General features: G+C 44.1%; 1 protein-coding gene across 1 annotated transcript in view; it reads left to right on the top strand.

Moving 5' to 3' along the window:
• LOC140707034 (uncharacterized) overlaps positions 1–17743 on the top strand; it is a 46673-nt gene extending 28930 nt beyond the window's left edge. Inside the window, exon 2 of the mRNA XM_078392371.1 lies at positions 12422–17743. Within this exon, the coding sequence (XP_078248497.1) occupies positions 12877–17307 (4431 nt within the window). The 5' untranslated portion in view covers positions 12422–12876 and the 3' untranslated portion in view covers positions 17308–17743. The remainder of the gene's footprint in view (positions 1–12421) is intronic.
• The last annotated feature ends 2743 nt before the right edge of the window (positions 17744–20486 follow it).

The following is a 20486-nucleotide window of genomic DNA, read 5'->3' as shown; positions in this document are numbered from 1 at the left end:
GCGGAGGAGGTGCCCGGTGGAGGAGACGGCAGGAGCCGATCTGGCCTTTCTCCTCCACCGGGCACCTCCCACCGGGGGGAGGGTGGGAGGCATGGCCGGACTCTTCGGCAGCCGCCACGGCTTGGATCCGAGCCGTGAGGGAGGGTGGTGGGATCCGGATGCCTTTCAGGCATCCCAGGCTTGGATACCACCGCGGTGAGTGGGATCCAAGCCCGGGATGCCTGAAAGGCATCTGGATCCCCCCACCCTCCCCCCGCGGCTTGGATCCAACCCAGGGCCAGCTATCCCAGGCATGGTCAGACTCCTGAGAGTCCGACCATGGCCGGGGAAGCCTGCCGCAGGGAAGGGGAATCCCGGCGGTGGCCTCGGAAGGACCCTTCGGAAGGGTCCTTCCGAGGCCACCGCAGGCATTTTCCCCCAGCTGAGCTGCGGGAGCGCTCCTTCGGAGGCTCCCACCGCTCAGCTGGGGGAAAATGGTGCCTATGGGGAAAACATCGCAAAGCGATTTTTCCCCATAGGCAACATCGGCATGCGATCGCAAAAGCGATGGCAAAAATGCCATGGCTATGCGAATTCGTCGTTAAACGGGGCACTCGTTATACGAGGCACCACTGTATTATAGATGTTATGCAAATCACAGGAGAAAATCACAGATGTTTATGATCATTCATTAAATATCATTTGATTTCACGTTGGTTTGTTTGTTTTATTCACGTTTACACTACAGTGGACCCTCGACTTACAGAATTAATCCATATTTGAATGGTGGCTGCAAGTCAAAAAGTCTGTAGGTCGAGGCTCCATTGACTTACGATGCATTGAAAACCAATTAATCCATAACCAGCCATTTTTGTTCCATTTTGGGGGTTTTCCCCAGTCTGTAGGTTGATTCTCCAGCTGCAAGTCAAACCTAAATTTTGCAGCCAGAGAAGTCTGTAACTCAAAAAGTCTGTAAGTTGAGCCGTCTGTAAGTTGAGGGTCCACTGTATTCATTGACTATCTAGTTATTCTCTAGACTTTTGAACTCTTTCCTATTCTCCCTAGCATTACAACTGTCCAATCTCTGTCTAAACTTCCTCAAATCAATTTCCCAACTCTCTTCAATTCTCTGTCTCCAAAACCACTTTTCTCCAACTCTCCAACTCCCTCAACAACTGTCTGTCCTCTCATAGGCTCCTGCCCTTGAGCTCACCATGATGGACAGGTGTGACATGGGGGTTCCGCCACAGAGGGCATAGTCTTGATTCCTTCCTGTTCTCAATCTTTTTGTTTTAAACTATTAGATCAAACTTTTTATCATCAGACCTTTTTCCTTTCCCCTCGCTAGGCCTCTAGCTGCACCCCCCCAATCATCAGTTTTTCTCCTCAATTATTTTATTCTATTCATGGCCCCTTTGGGCCCGTTTAAGCACTGCGTTTCTGTGATAATCCCACTTTCTGATAGACACGCTAAGTGCCTTTTCTGTTTGAGAGAACATCAAACTTCCTCCTATACCCATTGCAAAAAATTTAAGCGTGGAGTTCTTCGATCTTGCCTCTCAAGGCTAAAACTCCAACTTTGGGAACAATCCTTACAACCAGTTCAAATGGCCCAACCTTCCTGTAGGGCAACTTCCCAAACCAAAGCAATGGAAAAAAACCGTTACTGAATCATCTGACATCATTGAAAAAAGTCCATCAGCTGCACCAGCTCATTCCAATTCTCCATCTGCATTGTCTAAGATCTCGAAGACACACAAATCAAAACCCTCCATACCGGTCATTGACTTTGAAAACAACTTCTAAAAGTCAGAGACCTACTGAAGCTGCTCCAGCTCTGGAGCCTGTTCCTCCTAAACGAGCTAAGCAGTCTAAGCCTACAGACATCCCACCACAACCACTACTCTCTGAATCAATTTCGGTCAGATCTCCCTCAGATGATGACAGACTTCCGTCTCATCAACCCTGTTCTCAGTCCCCAGAATGGGATGATAGAGTCAACCAAGTCCTCTCCTCACAATCCACAACCTTCCAGTCCTTCCAGCAATCCATTACCTGAGGATTCCCATCCTGAACAGCATGACACCGTTCCGTATTCAGCGCCCTCAGATCGACCACCGATCCCTAACCAGGACCATCAACATCAACAATCTCGACAGCTTCCTTCATTGTGTGTGGTTCATACTCACGCTCAGCACGTGCATCAGGTTGCCATTTCCCCCAACAAGTGCTCTGCTTGACAAACTGCACCAACTAGTTGAGCAGGTGTTTTACCCGGTTTGATAATCAGCCTACCTCTCGACAACCATTGGTGTCAAAGTGGCCACATCACTGAAAGGTGACTATACCTAAACCTGCTCCTCACTTGGTATGGAAAAAACCTTGGTTGAGCAGATTTCAGCCATACGTGAGGCTTTTGCAGCCACAGCCTCCCGATACTTTCCTACTACAATAGATGACTGAAATCACTCTTCACATTCAGCATCACCAGTGTCAATTTATTCTTCTGCTATGCCATCTCATCAGCAGCCTCCGTTTCAACATCACAGAGACACAGGCTGTGATATCGACAATCCTCAATATCCTGGTCCATGGACACTCACTCTATTCCATTATATCAACACAGTTCCCATCCTTCAGTAAATCCAAGTCATTGACCCCAGCAACGTTACGACACCGAGCTCAACACCGAGGTCCATCCCTACCAATCGAGGTCCGTTGATGCTCAACAACCATATTTTCATGTCAACAATCCTCAATTTCAACAGATGTCCATGGAAATGCTGCCTCCATCTTTTCCAACTCATAACTGGCAATACTACGAGACTTAGCCTCTCAACACCAAAGCCGATCGATGGTCTATCGACTCCAGATGCGACCTCAGTGGCTGTGACCATGGATCTCAGCCACAGACTCCATCAGTGTTACTTACCTCTCCAGAGTTGGACATTGTCAGTACCGACCCACCATCACTGGCAGAGGATTTCCAGACCTATGCCCAACTTATGATTCGCATGGCTAAATCCTGTGATCTGCAAGTCCACCGATCATCGACAGAACCAGCCAATCATCTATATGATCTAGTCTCTAAAAATACAACTGTCATGGTATAGTTTATTAAGGTTAAAATGTGAACTTAGGATGGGTATGTAGTTGTGGTAGGTTATAGAAAGAATCCATATTGGTTCTGTGTTAGCATGGTTTTGTGCCATGAGAATGTTTTTACAAGTGGTGAAAGGAAATGCCTGTTCCATGTAAACAGCCCCGTTATGAGACGATAAGGAGTCAAGACACAACACCCTTTTTTGAATCTAGACCCGAGACGAGGAGATGGAAAACAACACCTGTACTTCTCATGGGAAAAGGAGGCGTGATGAGAAGAGACTGTCCTTTACGCCTATTGGTTAACATATTGAAGGAACAAAGAAGAAGGGCAGTGCCAAACGAAAAGAAAATGGAGGATGTGGAGAGCTGAAAGGGATTGGAAAGCTTAGGGAGCTTCCAGACTCAGATGCCAGATTTTAGTTTCTAGGGAGCCATTTTGAATGCTTTATGCTAAGATGTAGTATAGAGAAAGAGTTAGAGGAGGGGGGCTAGCCTTTGCCTGTAGGCACTTAGCTCTCCTAGGAGAATGCTGGGGCCGGAACACAGAGGGTCTTGGGTTCAGCATACCCCTATAACAGCTGTAATGAGTCCTTCTTACAGCCAGGCTGTCCCGCCGCCACCCTTTCTCCCAGGTCTGTTCCAATTAAACAATTAACTGAGAAAACCAAAGATAAAACCATGAGTCTCAGAGTCTGCCAAGACCAGCAAAACTCAGGTAATTAAACGGACTCAGTAGCATACTTGTGGCCTAAAATGAAAAAAGTAATTAAGCAGGTTATCTGCTCAAGAGACCAAACATAAGTTTTTAAGTATTATTGTTTTATTAGAAAAATAAAGAATTTGAGATATTCAGTTTGTTGCAAAGCATAGCATTCCAAATACATTTCCATAAACTAAAGTAGTTAGAAATCGAGTAAATCCCAGCTATAAAAATAAAATAAGAAAACTCTACTAGCTAGAAAGGTGGGTAAGGCTGAGCCCCCCTTTCTCTATCCTTTGCTATGAACTACGTCCTAGCCATAGCAATGGGAACTCCAAAGTCCATTTAAAAATCCATAATCCAAGGTAAAATCCAAAAATCAAAAAAAGGTTTCAAAAGGGTCTCTCTCTCTGTGTCATTTTCTTCACAAGCTGGAACCACCTTCTTCTTCACTCACCACTGATGTAAACCAATCAGGACGAAGGACTGCTCATCTCCACCTCCTTTTCTCATGGGATTGCAGGTGTTGTTGACATTCTTCCTCGATGTTATGTCTTTGGTCCTTATCATCTCTGGCCAAGGCTGCTACATGGAAAATTCCAACTAGCTCTAAGAAAAAAAATCAGCATCTCGAAGCATCTAGTTCATGACACACAGACTAGGATGGAGTGCAATATCTTATGGAAATGTAACTTATGCTTTGCTTGGGTAGGTAGGTAGGTATACTTTATTACGGTCAAAAACCAGTAAAACCAATTCAGTATAAAATAGATACATATAATTATTGTTTAGAAAAGTCAAGCAGGGTAATAAAATTCCATTAAAACATGTTAAAACCTTCTTTCCAATTAATAGCATCATAGATCCTTAATATTGGTAAAACTTCAGGCAGTGTTATATTAAAAACAATTATCCATCTAAAATCACCTAGCCAAACATCTGTTTATGAACAACCATTGCTGCAGCACAGAATTTGGCCACTTGTCTTGTGATATAAGGGGTATTGTCTGAGAGTAGCCACTGCAACAAACTGAATATCTCTAAATATTTATTTATTTATTTATTTATTTATTTATTTATTTATTTATTTATTTATTTATTTATTTATTCGATTTTTACCCTGCCCCTCTAGACAATGTCTACTTAATTTTTCTAATAAAAACTATTCTTAAAATCCTTAAGTTTGGTCTCTTGAACAGCAAATCTGCTGAGCCTGCTTCCAGAAGAATAGTTAGGCCACAGAATGCTACAGAGTCCTTTTGCCTGAGCTTTGTTCATCCTGGCAGACTCCAAAGCTCATGATTTTACCTTTTATTTTTCTTTCTTAATTGCTTACAAGAACAGACTTGTGGAAAGGGGTTTGTGTTACGTCCTGACTGAGTCACCCGGACTCCGTTCAGCTAATTAGGAGAACACATATGCCTGGACCCTCTCTCTTTGGGTAGCAAGTGATCCTTTAGGGGACTTTGTTGCTGACAACCACCACTCCAGTGCACATATCGAAGTTACCATCTCTCCTTAGTACTGCGCAGAGATCCTGGACAAAACCAGCTTCCTCCCATACCATGTCTAAGTGGATTGATAATCTCTATAGAATGCATTACCCAGGAGCCATTTTCCTTCAAAAACAACCAGCTCCAAATTCTATATTTGTCAAAGCCTCTCAATCGGGATCTCGACACCGACAATCTCTCATACCATCAAATAAATACACCGGCAAATAGACTCCATGGGTAGATGGCTTTACTTTTCTGCAGCCTTCACCATGTGAGTCACTAATTATCACGGAGCTATGGGAGCTTAACAATGCTTCCTCTGGGACAACGTCCACCTTTATTGAATCCCTGCCAGAGGATTAAAAGGTACTAGCTCAAACCTTCCAACAAGGAGTGGAGGGGCGGAGCAATGGGCAGTGAGAACAGGGGAATTCCTAGCGCTCTGGGAACCCCTGGGTTTTACTCTGAGTCAGAGGACCCCCCAGGAGAAGGGGGCAAATTTTCACAGGAGACTGGACTTGCAACAAGTAGGGCTTGGAAACCACCAAAGTTCAGATGGCAATCTGCCTTCGGAAGTGTTTTCTCTCATCAAGCAACTGACTCAAGAAGGTCACCATTATGGTGAGTAGCTGCCCAGAGAGAGGGGAGGTATGAAGATTTACAATCTGACTGCATGAACAGAGACTAAATGAACTGCTATTTAGCTTCAGCCAGTAAGTCTTGCTTTAAAGTCTATCAAATCAACACCGGGTTTCTCTCTCGCTATTTCACTGTCCCAAAGAAAAATGGGGGACTTCACCCTATTCTAGATTTAAGATTATTAAACAACTACATCGCCACCACAAAATTCTGCATTGTTACTCTAGAATCAGTTCTTCCCTTACTTTGAAAAAATGACTGGTTCACCATCATAGTTCTAAGAGATGCTTGGATCACAAGCATACCAATTCAAAAGACTCCCATTCGGCCTTGCAACAGCTCCGTGAGTATTCACCAAGTGCATGGCACTGGTAGCCGCCTACCTCAGACTTTAAAACATTCAAACTCAGAACTGATCCCTTAATGGAGACTCTGATGTTCACCCTCATGGCCCCTGTTTGTCTCCCCAAACACAGAGCTCACAAAGGCAACCCAAAACACCTCTTTACACACTGCCACCAGTTGATCTACTTATCAACTTGCTTTACTCAGAAAACCTGAAAGTCCATTCAGTACTGACTTTTTAATAGAACAGGTCTGTTAATTACAGTTCATTTCTGGAACAATTCGTAAGCACATTCCTTAAGTTTCATTAAGCATCAATTTTAATCTATATTAAATATCGCAGGTTACTAATCACTCCTCAGACTAATCACTCCTCAGATCCCCAAACTATCTCTTTCTCTCTCCGATTCCAAATTCTGACTCAGAATCAAATTAACTTAGACTTTTGTAGCGTTCTCCATTTATTAGATCTATGGTTCTTATAGTATTATGTAATGGTTTATGAATATTCATGTTGCTGAGAGGTGGAGCCAAGAGAGAGGCTATAAGAGGCGCAGTCAGAGAGGCAGTTTAAGTCAGCAAGAGAAATGTAAGAGTCAGGCAGGAGAGAAAAGTCAGACAGAGTAATAGAGTGTGTAGTTTGGGAAATTCTGAGGAGTGATTAGCTACTGAAGATATATATGAAACAATCTCTGTAATCAATGAACCAACGTTTTATTTAAAAGAACTTGAAGGGTGGACCTGAATCTTTCTGAAGTAATGGTGATTTAGAGATCACGTGGCAGCAAGTGAAAAGAGTGAGGTTTGTTTGCCTTCGTGTGCTCTGAGGCTTGAGCAAGCAAAGGGCACGAGGGTGGATGTCACAACTTTTCTCTAACTTAACTTGACTGACCCTTCCTCTCTCCAGCTACGCCTTTTAACATCTCTTGTAGCCCCACCTCTTAACCACATTAGCATATAACTTATGAATAATACCTAATTTATTGCATAACAGGGGTGAATGCTACATTCCTCCCCCCTTAAATATGTTTGTTTTGGAGGAGAAACACATTTTCCATCCTAAATAAACATGCATCATTGCATAAAAACTCTATTTGGCCTCTGGCAACATTCTGCAAGCAATAATAATACATATTATAACAATCACAATATCTTATCACTCTAAAGATTCCAATACAGGCGAATTACATGCTTTACCTTTTCATTTATACTCACAACATTTAACCTCACAACCTTATAGAAATATAACATGATCATGAAAATTTACATACTCATTAGTCCATTCAAGTTTATTTTAAAAGTCCTTGAATCATTCTCCACATTTCAGTCAATCAATATTCAATTTTTCATCACTATACACAAACAGAACATTTATTACATATTACCAATTTTTTATTCCCCCCCCATTAGTCATTTGGCTTTCGAGACAAGGTACCAGCATCCACGCTCTGAGTCCCCCTGATGCTGTGGATTACAATGTCCAAGTCTTGCATGCTCCCACTGTCATCTGCTTGGCACAGCACCTCTCCAAGTCCAATGTTCAATGTATTCGTGACGATGGTGAACTCCTGGCTGTAGTCAGGTGTGCTGTAGACTAGTCCGGTCATTACCACCTCCTTCAGCTGGTCACACAACTGCTGGCGCTCAGAGGTACATCTAATGCTCTCTGGCTCCTTCTTCTGCATTCTCTTCGGTCGGCTGGCAGTCATCGGGCCCTCTGATGTCCACTGAACGTCCTCTGCTTGCCATTTCCTAGTGAAGCCTGCTTTCTTTCTGGCTCGGGGCTTCACTTTCTCAGATGTCCTCCCGAACATCTCTGGGTGCATCCTTCTTTAAGATGTCAGGGCTTACACCTTCCTCCTCACTCACAAATTCACCCACAGGTACTTTTATTGCAAAGGTTTCCCTTTGTGGGGAACCACTATTACAGGTCACTTCCAAACTCAGGCAAGTTTCTTTTAAGTGCAATCTCAAATGATTGGTTTGTTTTAGATGCACTGAGCTTGTTATCTGATTCTAGTTGTTTATTCATTGATATGTTAGGCAGGGGTTTGCCTTGCAAGGTTTTAAGTTCTATTTCAGCTGGAGAGCTAATAGACTCGCTAGCCCTCCAATGCTGGTGCAAAACATCTATAGGTTCTGACCCTGCCATAAGCAATTTACTCTATAGATCTCAGTCCCACTACCTGGTCCTCAGAGCACAATGCTCTTTCCTGGGTCTCATACAAGCCTTCTCCTTTCCAGGAATATTTCCCAAGCTTGGCTCTGTCACTTCTAAGGACTTTTCCCTATATAAAAGATCCTCATCCAGGCAGGATCTCTCAGGGCATTCAGGAGACAATAAAGTAGGTGAACTGGCTGCTTCAAAGCAACCCACCAAGCTAGCATCCTCCTTTTGCTCCTGGGCAAATCTATTTTTATTTGGGTTTTTCAAAAGCATGAGATCAGCTTCTGGACAGGGACTTTCTCCTTCCAGACTTCCTCTGCTACAGTATCCATTGGGTGATTTCTGCCACCCTTGTTAGCGTGATAGTACAAAAGCACTCTTAACATGCTCTGTCAAGTCCCAACCAATTAGAAAAGCAGCCAGTATTTCTTTCCTATGTTTCCCAGGGACAATTAGCTGTTGCTGGGGTCCTCCCCCTCTATGAGGTGCCTTTAAACCCTCTCTGTATGTCAGGTCTTTATCAATTATAGACCTCTTTGGGCAGGGGTCAATGAAAGGGGATTCTCTTTAGGTTTTCTAATACCACCCTTTAAAGTACCATTTTCCTTCTGTTCATCAATATAGGAGGTATCATTAGGGTTTTTCAATCTGACCTCCTCAGCCATTTCTGCTACCTCAGGGTTTTCCTCTAAACTGGGGCATCCCTCATTTGATTCAGAGATTAGAGATTCCAATGTTCCCTCAGGGATTGTTAACTGCTCTTTCAGAGCACATTAACCCAAAAGCACTCTGCACATGCTTAGTTAGATCTAGCCCAATTAAACAAGGTGCTGGAATTTGATCAGAAATTGCCACATCCGAACTTCCAACCCAATCTCTATAGTTTATCTTTACTTTAGCCATAGGTAAAATAACTGGAGTAGAACTTATTCCCTTAATTGTAACAGTTTGGTTTGGAAGTATTTGTTCTTTAGGAACCACATCAGGATGACACAAGGTTATGTTGGAACAGGTATCAACAACTCGCACATAAAACTTCTCATTAATAAGAATTTCCTCTCCAGGGTTCTGTACTAAAATATTTTCTGTCTTTACAAGAAAACAATGAACAACCCTGGCTAGTGGCAGATCAGAATTCTCTGTCATGCTAGTTGCCATGGAGACAGAACTACCATTGTTACTACTTCCTTCAGTGGCCTCCACAGATTTTAAATTGCAAACTTTCTTGGTCTGGTTACCACCTTTTCCATTTTAATTTTTGTTTTTCATACAATTTGATTGAATTTGCCCAAACTCACTGCAGTTATAGCACTGTATATAAGTCCTTTGATCACACTGAGGCGATCTGTTAAACTTTTCCTCAGAGTTTATTCGCTTCAGCAGACTAGGCACTGGCAACTCAGGTGAGGCACTACTCTGGCCTTCTTTCCCTGATGTGTTTCTGAGGTAACTTTTATTGAAGGGTCTCTTATTGTTGTCCCAGTTTTGCCTGTTAAACTTTTTTTTTAGACTTATATACCGCCCCATAGCACTACAAGCATTCTCCGGGCGGTTTACAATTTTTTAATTATACAGGCATCTCACTTATGGAATCCGCAGTTTCACCTGCTTCTATTAAATTTCTAGGATTTTTGTTTTTAACTAAGTAACACAATTCCCCAGGCAAAATAGAATAAAATTGTTCTAACCCAATCACGTTTTTCACCTGTTCTAGAGAAGTGACATTTTCACATTCCATCCATTTGCTAAACATTGAACCAAGTTAGCCCCTAGCTGAGAATAAGATTCTTCAGGCTTTTTGGTAAGAGAATGAAATTTTCTCCTCAGGTGTTCTGCATTTATGCCAAATCTTGAATAGATCATTTTTCTATAGACTTCAAAATCTCTAGCTTGCTCTAGAGGCATCTGAGAATACAGGTCAGCTAAATCCTCACGAAATATCTCAGAATTATCATCCTTTCATCATCCTTGATATCAAAATCCCAACATGCTCTTCAAATGAACTGAGGAAAGACTCAGGGCAATCTCCTTTCCTATATTGGGAAAATTTCTTTAGATCAATTTTTGAGAGCTTTTCCTCACTAGAGCTGTTACTATTGTTGTTAATATTACTATTGTTGTTTTGGACAGCAATTTCCAATCTTTTCATCTCTATTTGAAATTCCATTTGTTTTAATTCCATTTGTCTGGCCTCAGCCCTCTCCTTTTCTCTGATTTCTAGTTCCCTGAGCTGTAGCTCCTGAGCTTTCTCTTCAGCTCTGGCTTTTTCTTTCCCCTTAATATTTAATTCCTTGAGCTGCAGCTGTGGTGTTCACCCTTATTATGTTAAATGTCATGGATTATTCATGTTTTATGCTAATGTGGTTGAGAGGTGGGGCCACTAGAGATGTTAAAAAGCGGAGCCAGAGAGGAGGAGTTTTAGTTTACAGTCTGGATCAGCGTTTTGAAGGGAGAGAGAGAGAGAGAGTTAGTTTGGGGAATGTGAGGTGTTATTAGTTTGAGGAGTGACTAGTAACCTGTAAGATAATATAGAAGATTGTTATTGATGTTTGATGAATCTGAAGAAGATACTTATGAATTATTATAGAAACATCTGTAATCAATAAACCTGTTTTATTCAAAAGACAGTGATGAATGGACCTTCATCTTTCATAAGTAAAGTATGTTGATAAAGAAATCAACTGGTGCCAGCATGTGAAAAAGTGTTGTTGTTTTTTGCCTTCGTGAGCTCTCTGTTTTGGGGAGACAAACAAGGGACTACAGGGGGCAAACGTCACAGTAGCTCCTTAGCTTTCTCCTCAGCTCTGGGTTTTTCTCTAATTTCTAATTCCTTCAATTTAAATTCTTGTTGTAATTTTCATTTTTCAAAATCTAGGGAGCCTAGATCCCTTTGTCTCTCTGAGGCACCCTCATCAGTCTCCTCTGGTTCCATTGGAGTTAAACGGTCTCCATTTCCCTCCATTTCTTGAGGTAAACTCTTTGCCTCACGACTTCCCTTTTGGCTACGTTTGGGTGGCATGTTTATGTCTGAGTTAGTCTTGAGTGTTTGTACTGATTTTAAAAAGGACCTGTCTTTCTGCTTGAATTCCAGCAACTATTGTTGTTGCACTTCCTTCCAGCTCTTTCTGGCTGTTCTCCAGCTAACAACCTTAAGTTACTGTGTTTCTCTATGTCTGAGCTATCTCTGCTCTCAGACACCAAAATAATTTTATTTCTCAAGTCTCCACTTGGATTCTTATATCCCCTCAGATCTGCTCTGACCTCTGGCTTCCATTTTTATCCACAAGCTCTCCCTTAACTCTCAGAGCCTTGGATTTTAAGCTAGCCACCAGGTCTCTCAAATTCTGAGGTAAATAAAAGGAATTTTGCCTTCAGAGTCGTTACCTGTGTTTAGTCCCCCCCCCCAGATCTGGGTTCAGAAGCCCTGCCACTAAGCTTTTCCACAAAAGCTCTAGCAGGTCACCGACTTCTTCACCACAGACCTCTGACTAAAAAGGTACCCACGACTCAAAAAATTCACTTTCAAACTTCTGGCTTGACTGGATTTTTTTGTATCCCACAACTGGACACCAATTCTGATGTTCACCCTCATGGCCCCTGTTTTTCTCCCCAAACACAGAGCTCACAAAGGCAACCCAAAACACCTCTTGACACGCTGCCACCAGTTGGTCTCCTTATCAGCTTGCTTTACTCAGAAAAGATGAAGGACCATTCAGTACTAATTTTTAAATAGAACAGGTTTATTAGTTACAGTTGGTTTCTGGAACAATTCATAAGCACATTCCTTAAGTTTCATCAAGTATCAATTTTAATCTTCTATATTAAATATCACAGGTCCTGTCGCGGCTATTCCCCTGCCTTTGACACACATCACATTGTTTACAGAACTCCCTGATCTGCTTCCTTATGTCAGGCCAGTAAAAATTCTGTGTGACTTCTTATAGGGAATGGTTGGTGGCAGCTTAGTGAAAGTGTGGCTTCCTCCAGTAGGTCTGGGTTTGTCACATTGATTGGTGTCCAGCGTGTGGGATACGACTGGTCCAGTTGTCCAGTGGTCCAGCAAAGCCTTGGCAAGAGTGCCCAGAGCAAGGGGGGTCTAGTCAGGGACAATCTGAGAGCACGTAGGTAATCTTCTAGGTGTACCTCACGGGGAGGTGCGCTAGTAGAAGAACGTGTAACCTCAGATTGGGGACTAGATTAGGGAGCTCTGAGGCAACCTGTTTGGCGGGAAAAAAGCTGAGGCAAAACTGTGTAGTAGCAGTGATCTAGCCTGCCTGCTGCGAGGCCTAGCAGAGGGGGGTAGACTCTGGCTCGCAACTGTTGCAAGTTAGTGCTGAAGAACAGCAGCAATCTATAGAAAGCTGGTTCTGAGGCAAAAGAAAAAAAAAGTGGTCGCTTTATTTTGAGGCTTGACTTTTGAAAGCAGCCTGTTCTGGGGGGGGATTATGCCCTTGACTCGAAGCCAAATGGCAGAAATGGGTGAAGTGAAAGACCCCCAGGTAGACCAAGGTTCTGAGGATGAATTTGGCTCAGTGCAGGGTGACAGCACAGGAGAGCAGAACCCAGAGCTTAGGAAAATGCTCATAGCCCAACAGCATGAACTGAGGATGAGGCAATTTGAAATGGAGGAAAGATTAGAGAGAGAGAGAATGGAAAGAGCAGAAAGATTGGAGAAAGAGAAAATGGCGTTTGAGTTAAGAAAATTGGAACTGATGAACCAGAACAATAATAACAATAGGGCTTCTGAGGGAGGCCAATTGTCTAAAGCTGACCTGAAGAAATTCCCTGTGTACCACAAGGGAGATTGTCCTGAGGTGTTCTTTTCCCTAGTGGAAAGAGCGTTTGTGGACTTCTCAGTAAGGGAAACTGAGAAGATGACCATCATGCGATCTTTAATCAGTGGCAGCCTTGCAGAAGTCTATGCAGAGATGCCAGAGGAACTGATGAAAGATTTTGCAGAGTTTAAAAAACTGGTGTTTGCCAGACATGGGATAAATGCGGAACAGCTGAGGCAAAGATTCAGGTCAATCACCAAGAAACCAGAGCAGACTTTTACCCAAGTGGGGGCCCAATTGGTGAGGCTGCTAGAGAAATGGCTATCTCAGGAGGGGACAGAGACCTTTCAGCAGCTCAAAGACTTGATAGCGCTGGAACAGTTCTATTCAGTCCTGCATGGGGAACTGAAATCCCAGGTGAGGGAAAGAAAACCGAAATCTGTGGCAGAAGCAGCCGAGATCGCAGATTTTATTTCCCAAATAAGAAAGCCCTTGGGTGAGGGGAAATCGATGGGGAAACCTAAAGAAACCTACAGCAAGTACTCTCAGGGACCAGGGAAAAGCCAGCAAGGGGGAGGGGCCCATGGGGAAGGGAAGCCCTCAGACATGAAACCAAGACCTCAGATTTTGGAGGGAAAACCAAAACAAGATGAGAAAGACTCAAAATATAGCAGAAAATGTTATTTCTGTCAGGGAAAGGGCCATCTAATCTCAGAGTGTGAGAAATTAAAGCAGCTAAAAGGAATTGTGCCTCAGGATTCGAGTGGAACCAAGCCAAAAGCTGTGTTCTGTGTCCAGAAAGAGCAAAGCTCCTTGTCACTGAGGGAGCCTGTTGCCATGGCTACTCAATCTGGAACAGTTACATCTGCTGATCAGGCTGAGGAAAATGGGCCTCTTGTGGAGGTCAAGCGCTGCTTGCTCGTGAGAACAGATTCACAGTTGTTTGAGACAGCAGGGGTGGACGTAGGAATACTTGACCATCAGTATCGGGGGCTGAGGGACACTTGTTCCCAGGTGACCCTGTGCCATCCAGATATTATTCCGAGGGAATATATAATCCCAAATGAGAGCATGAAGGTGGCAGGGATTGAGGGGCAGGTGATCTCACTGCCAGTAGCTGAGGTACCTATGAACTTTCAAGGCTGGAGGGGAGTTTGGCGGCTAGCGATTTCATCGACTCTGCCAGCAGCCGTGCTCGTGGGAAATGACCTGGCTGAACATGTGAAATGGGTGCTAGTGATTACACGTTCACAAGCCACTACGGGGACAGTTCAGGGGGGTAATGATGAGCCAGAGACGGAAGCAGAGGGGAGTTCAGAAGCTGTGGTGGAAACCTTAACCACAGACAGCCGATTTGGCCAAGAGCAAAAGGCAGACGCCACTCTCCAAAAGTGTTTTGAACAGGTGACTGACGCCCAGCTAACACCTGAAACCCCAGTGAGATTTCTAGAGAAAAAGGGGATTTTGTATAGAGAGACCCTGAGGAATATCTCAAAAGGGGGAGATGGGATCAGAAGTCAGCTAGTGGTACCTGAAAAGTATCGCCCCATGATCTTACAAAGGGGGCACTCTGACATGTTTGCTGCGCACTTAGGGGTGAACAAAACACAGCAGAGAATCACACAGAATTTTTACTGGCCTGACATAGGGAAGCAGATCAGGGAGTTCTGTAAACAATGTGATGTGTGTCAAAGGCAGGGGAATAGCCGCGACAGGACCAAAGCAAAGTTGTGCCCTTTGCCTGTGATTGACACTCCGTTCAAATGCATAGGGGTGGATATTGTGGGACCTTTGCCCAAGGCCACAAAGAGGGGGAACAGGTTCATTCTCACCATTGTGGACCATGCCACGAGGTACCCTGAAGCCATACCCTTGACTAACATTGAAACTAACACAGTGGCAGATGCCTTGGTGGGGTATATGTCCAGGATGGGATTTGCCTCAGAAATAATCACAGATTTGGGCACCTCGTTTACATCGAAGCTCATGAAACGGTTATGGCAAATCTGTGGAATTAAGCACAAGGAAACCACTGCCTATCACCCTGAAAGTAATGGGTTAACTGAGAAGTTCAATGGGACTCTGATGCGCATGATTAGGGCTTACTTGGCAGAGAATCCAAACAATTGGGACCAGAAGCTGCAATCCCTTTTGTTTGCTTATCGATCAGTGCCACAAGCCAGTACCGGGTTCAGTCCGTTTGAACTTTTGTTTGGGAGAAGGGTGAAAGGGCCCCTTGATTTGATCAAACAAAATTGGGAGCAGATCACCCAGGATGACCCACAAGACGTTGTGACATACATAGACACCTTGATGAATGACCTAAAGAGAAACCTAGAGCTGGCAGCAGAAAACCTGCAAGCTCAGAAGGTCAGACAGAAAACATGGTATGACCACAAAGCTAGAGAGAGGCACTTTGACCCAGGGGAGGAAGTGCTTTGGCTTAGGCCCTGCAGAGAGAACAAACTGCAGCTCAAATGGGCAGGACCATATAGGGTCATTTCCAAGATGTCAGACCTGAACTACCTTATAGAGCAGGAGGAGAACCAAGCAAGGAGGGTGGTTCATGTGAATGCCCTAAAACCCTACTACAGAGGAGAACAGAGGGTTTTATTTGCGATAAAAGCAGCTGAGAGTGAGGAAGCTGAATTACCCTTCTGGGAGGGTAGAGGGGAAGTAAAATACAACCCAGAGGAGGTAAAGATCAGTCCTGCACTCACCCAAGACCAGCAGCAAGAACTAAAAATGCTGCTCATTAAATATCAACAGGTGTTTTCCAACAAGCCGGGGATAGTGAAGGGAGTGATGCATCGGATCCACACAGGGGATGCACCCCCGCAGGCAGTATCCCCATACCGAGTAACGGGACCCTATAGGGACAAGGTGCGGAAGGAGCTGGACGAGATGCTTAGGGAGAACATAATCGTCCCCTCTTCTAGTCCTTGGTCCTCTCCGATAGTCCTAGTGGACAAGCCTGATGGGAGCATTAGGTTTTGTGTCGATTACAGGAAATTAAACCGCGTAACCACTCCTGATGCCTACCCAATGCCCAGGCTAGACAACCTGATTGAAACCATAGGGGGTTGTCGGTTCATTTCCTCATTGGACCTGGTAAAGGGATATTGGCAATTAAGAATTGATCCCAGGGATCAAGAAAAGACCGCCTTTTGCAGCCCTTTTGGTCTCTATGAGTTTCGAGTCCTGAGCTTTGGTCTGAGAAATGCACCAGCCACATTCCAAAGGCTGATGGACCAGACCTTGGCAGGGCTCAGTGACTTTACTGTGGCCTACATTGACGACATAGGGATCTTCAGTAATACCTGGGAAGATCACCTGAAACACCTGGAGTTAGTGCTGCAGAGGTTAAGTGCAGCAGGGCTAACGGTAAAGGCGAGCAAGTGTCAGCTGGGTAGCCCAGAAATAAAATACTTGGGTCACATAGTAGGGGGAGGAGTGATAAAACCCCTCGAGGCTAAGATAGAAGCAGTTCGTGATTGGCCCAGACCCAACACCAAGAAAAAGGTCAAATCATTTCTTGGGTTGGTGGGCTACTACAGAAAGTTCATCCCGAGGTTTAGCGAGATTGCGGCTCCACTGACCGATCTGACGAGGAAGAAGACTGATGACCGCATCCCGTGGACCAGCGACTGTGAGGAGGCGTTCCGGAGGTTGAAGGAGGCGCTCATCAACTATCCAGTGCTGCGTGCTCCAGACTTCGACCGGGAGTTCATCATCTACACCGATGCGTCTAACAGCGGGGTAGGAGCAGTTCTTTGCCAGGAGGATGAGAATGGTGACCAGCATCCAGTGTCCTACCTGAGTAGGAAACTCCAGAAAGGTGAGAGACATTTGGCAACCGTGGAAAAGGAGTGTCTGGCCATAGTCTACGCAATCCAGAAGGCCAAGCCTTACATCTGGGGAAGACATTTTATTCTGTGCACTGACCATTCACCACTGCAATGGTTAAAGACAATGAAAACCCACAATAGTAAACTTATGAGGTGGGCTTTAAACCTGCAAGACTATGACTTTGAAGTGAAGGTGGTCAGAGGGTCAGTGAACTGTGTTGCTGACGCCTTGTCAAGAAGACCTGAAGAATGAAGACGGCGAAAGAAACATGGACTATGTATATATTTTGATGACAAAAAGTCAACTGTGTCTGTTTATTAAATATGTTGGTTTGTATGAATAAAGGTAACTTGATGTATTGTTAATGGTAAATGTTTAAATGCCTAATAGAGTGTAAGTATAAGTAAGTATGGTATTGTATGTTATTATATGACTGTTTTTGTTTGTTTTGGGTCCAGGTTGTTTTTTGGTGAAAAGCACCTTAGCTTTCCCCCTACAAAACAACTTATAAAGAGGGGAGGTGTTACATACAGCACTGATGTTACCTGTCTGTCATGGGTTTGGAGGGAAAGTTCCATCCTATGGGGAGTGGAAGGCGGGACATCAGGAGGAGGGGCTGTACTGTATACATATGTGGAGCGTGTGTGGAGAAGTTTAGAAGCTGGGGGAGAAGCTGGAAAAGCTGAGAGAAGAAGCTTGAGTGGGAGTCTGTGTGTCAGACAGGGTACTACTGTGTGTCAGTCAGTACCAACCTGATAGGTTCAGGTGTCTGTATGGTTAGCCAGAACTGATAGGTTCAGGGTCTGTGCTTCAAGTTAAGTGTTCTGTGTGAACCAAACTGTGTGTATGTATGATTGAGACTAAGCCACGTTACTGTATCTTATTCACTTGATCCTTTTATTTTTCCCTGTGTGTTATTTAATAAACCTTGTTCTTTTATTTGTTAAAAATCCATCCCTGGTCTGTGTGACTTCTTATAGGGAATGGTTGGTGGCAGCTTAGTGAAAGTGTGGCATATCCCAGTAGGGGGGAGGAGTGATAAAACCCCTCGAGGCCAAGATAGAAGCAGTTCGTGATTGGCCCAGACCCAACACCAAGAAAAAAGTCAAATCATTTCTTGGGTTGGTGGGCTACTACAGAAAGTTCATCCCGAGGTTTAGCGAGATTGCGGCTCCGCTGACCGATCTGACGCGGAAGAAGACTGATGACCGCATCCCGTGGACCAGCGACTGTGAGGAGGCGTTCCGGAGGTTGAAGGAGGCGCTCATCAACTATCCAGTGCTGCGTGCTCCAGACTTCGACCGGGAGTTCATCATCTACACCGATGCGTCTAACAGCGGGGTAGGAGCAGTTCTTTGCCAGGAGGATGAGAATGGTGACCAGCATCCAGTGTCCTACCTGAGTAGGAAACTCCAGAAAGGTGAGAGACATTTGGCAACCGTGGAGAAGGAGTGCCTGGCCATAGTCTACGCAATCCAGAAGGCCAAGCCTTACATCTGGGGAAGACATTTTACTCTGTGCACTGACCATTCACCACTGCAATGGTTAAAGACAATGAAAACCCACAATAGTAAACTTATGAGGTGGGCTTTAAATCTGCAAGACTATGACTTTGAAGTGAAGGTGGTCAGAGGGTCAGTGAACTGTGTTGCTGACGCCTTGTCAAGAAGACCTGAAGAATGAAGACGGCGAAAGAAACATGGACTATGTATATATTTTGATGACAAAAAGTCAACTGTGTCTGTTTATTAAACATGTTGGTTTGTATGAATAAAGGTAACTTGATGTATTGTAAATGGTAAATGTTTAAATGCCTAATAGAGTGTAAGTATAAGTAAGTATGGTATTGTATGTTATTATATAACTGTTTTTGTATGTTTTGGGGTCCAGGTTGTTTTTTGGTGAAAAGCACCTTAGCTTTCCCCCTACAAAACAACTTATAAAGAGGGGAGGTGTTACATACAGCACTGATGTTACCTGTCTGTCATGGGTTTGGAGGGAAAGTTCCATCCTATGGGGAGTGGAAGGCGGGACATCAGGAGGAGGGGCTGTACTGTATATATATGTGGAGTTTGTGTGGAGAAGTTAGAAGAAGCTGGAGGAAGAGCTGAGAGAAGAAGCTTGAGTGGGAGTCTGTGTGTCAGACAGGGTACTACTGTGTGTCAGTCAGTACCAACCTGATAGGTTCAGGTGTCTGTATGGTTAGCCAGAACTGATAGGTTCAGGGTCTGTGCTTCTGTATCTTATTCACTTGATCCTGACAAACCCAGACCTACTGGGATATGCCACAGTTTCACTAAGCTGCCACCAACCATTCCCTATAAGAAGTCACACAGACCAGGAATGGATTTTTAACAAATAAAAGAACAAGGTTTATTAAATAACACACAGGGAAAAATAAAAGGATCAAGTGAATAAGATACAGTAACGTGGCTTAGTCTCAATCATACATACACACAGTTTGGTTCACACAGAACACTTAACTTGAAGCACAGACTCCCACTCAAGCTTCTTCTCTCAGCTCTTCTCCAGCTTCTCCTTCTCCACACACACTCCACATATATATACAATACAGCCCCTCCTCCTGATGTCCCGCCTTCCACTCCCCATAGGATGGAACTTTCCCTCCAAACCCATGACAGACAGGTAACATCAGTGCTGTATGTAACACCTCCCCTCTTTATAAGTTGTTTTGTAGGGGGAAAGCTAAGGTGCTTTTCACCAAAAAACAACCTGGACCCCAAAACATACAAAAACAGTTATATAATAACATACAATACCATACTTACTTATACTTACACTCTATTAGGCATTTAAACATTTACCATTTACAATACATCAAGTTACCTTTATTTATACAAACCAACATGTTTAATAAACAGACACATTTGACTTTTTGTCATCAAAATATATACATAGTCCATGTTTCTCTCGCCGTCTTCATTCTTCAGGTCTTCTTGACAAGGCGTCAGCAACACAGTTCACTGACCCTCTGACCACCTTCACCTCAAAGTCATAGTCTTGCAGATTTAAAGCCCACCTCATAAGTTTACTATTGTGGGTTTTCATTGTCTTTAACCATTGCAGTGGTGAATGGTCAGTGCACAGAACAAAATGTCTTCCCCAGATGTAAGGCTTGGCCTTCTGGATTGTGTAGACTATGGCCAGGCACTCCTTTTCCACGGTTGCCAAATGTCTCTCACCTTTCTGGAGTTTCCTACTCAGGTAGGACACTGGATGCTGGTCACCATTTTCATCCTCCTGGCAAAGAACTGCTCCTACCCCGCTGTTAGACGCATCGGTGTAGATGATGAACTCCCGGTCGAAGTCTGGAGCACGCAGCACTGGATAATTGATGAGCGCCTCCTTCAACCTCCGGAACGCCTCCTCACAGTCGCTGGTCCACGGGATGCGGTCATCAGCCTTCTTCC

This window comes from Pogona vitticeps, chromosome 4 (genome assembly GCF_051106095.1).
Source record: "Pogona vitticeps strain Pit_001003342236 chromosome 4, PviZW2.1, whole genome shotgun sequence".
NCBI lineage: Eukaryota > Metazoa > Chordata > Lepidosauria > Squamata > Agamidae > Pogona > Pogona vitticeps.
Note: the sequence above shows the minus strand (reverse complement) of the source record. Positions and strands in the feature narration are given on the sequence as shown.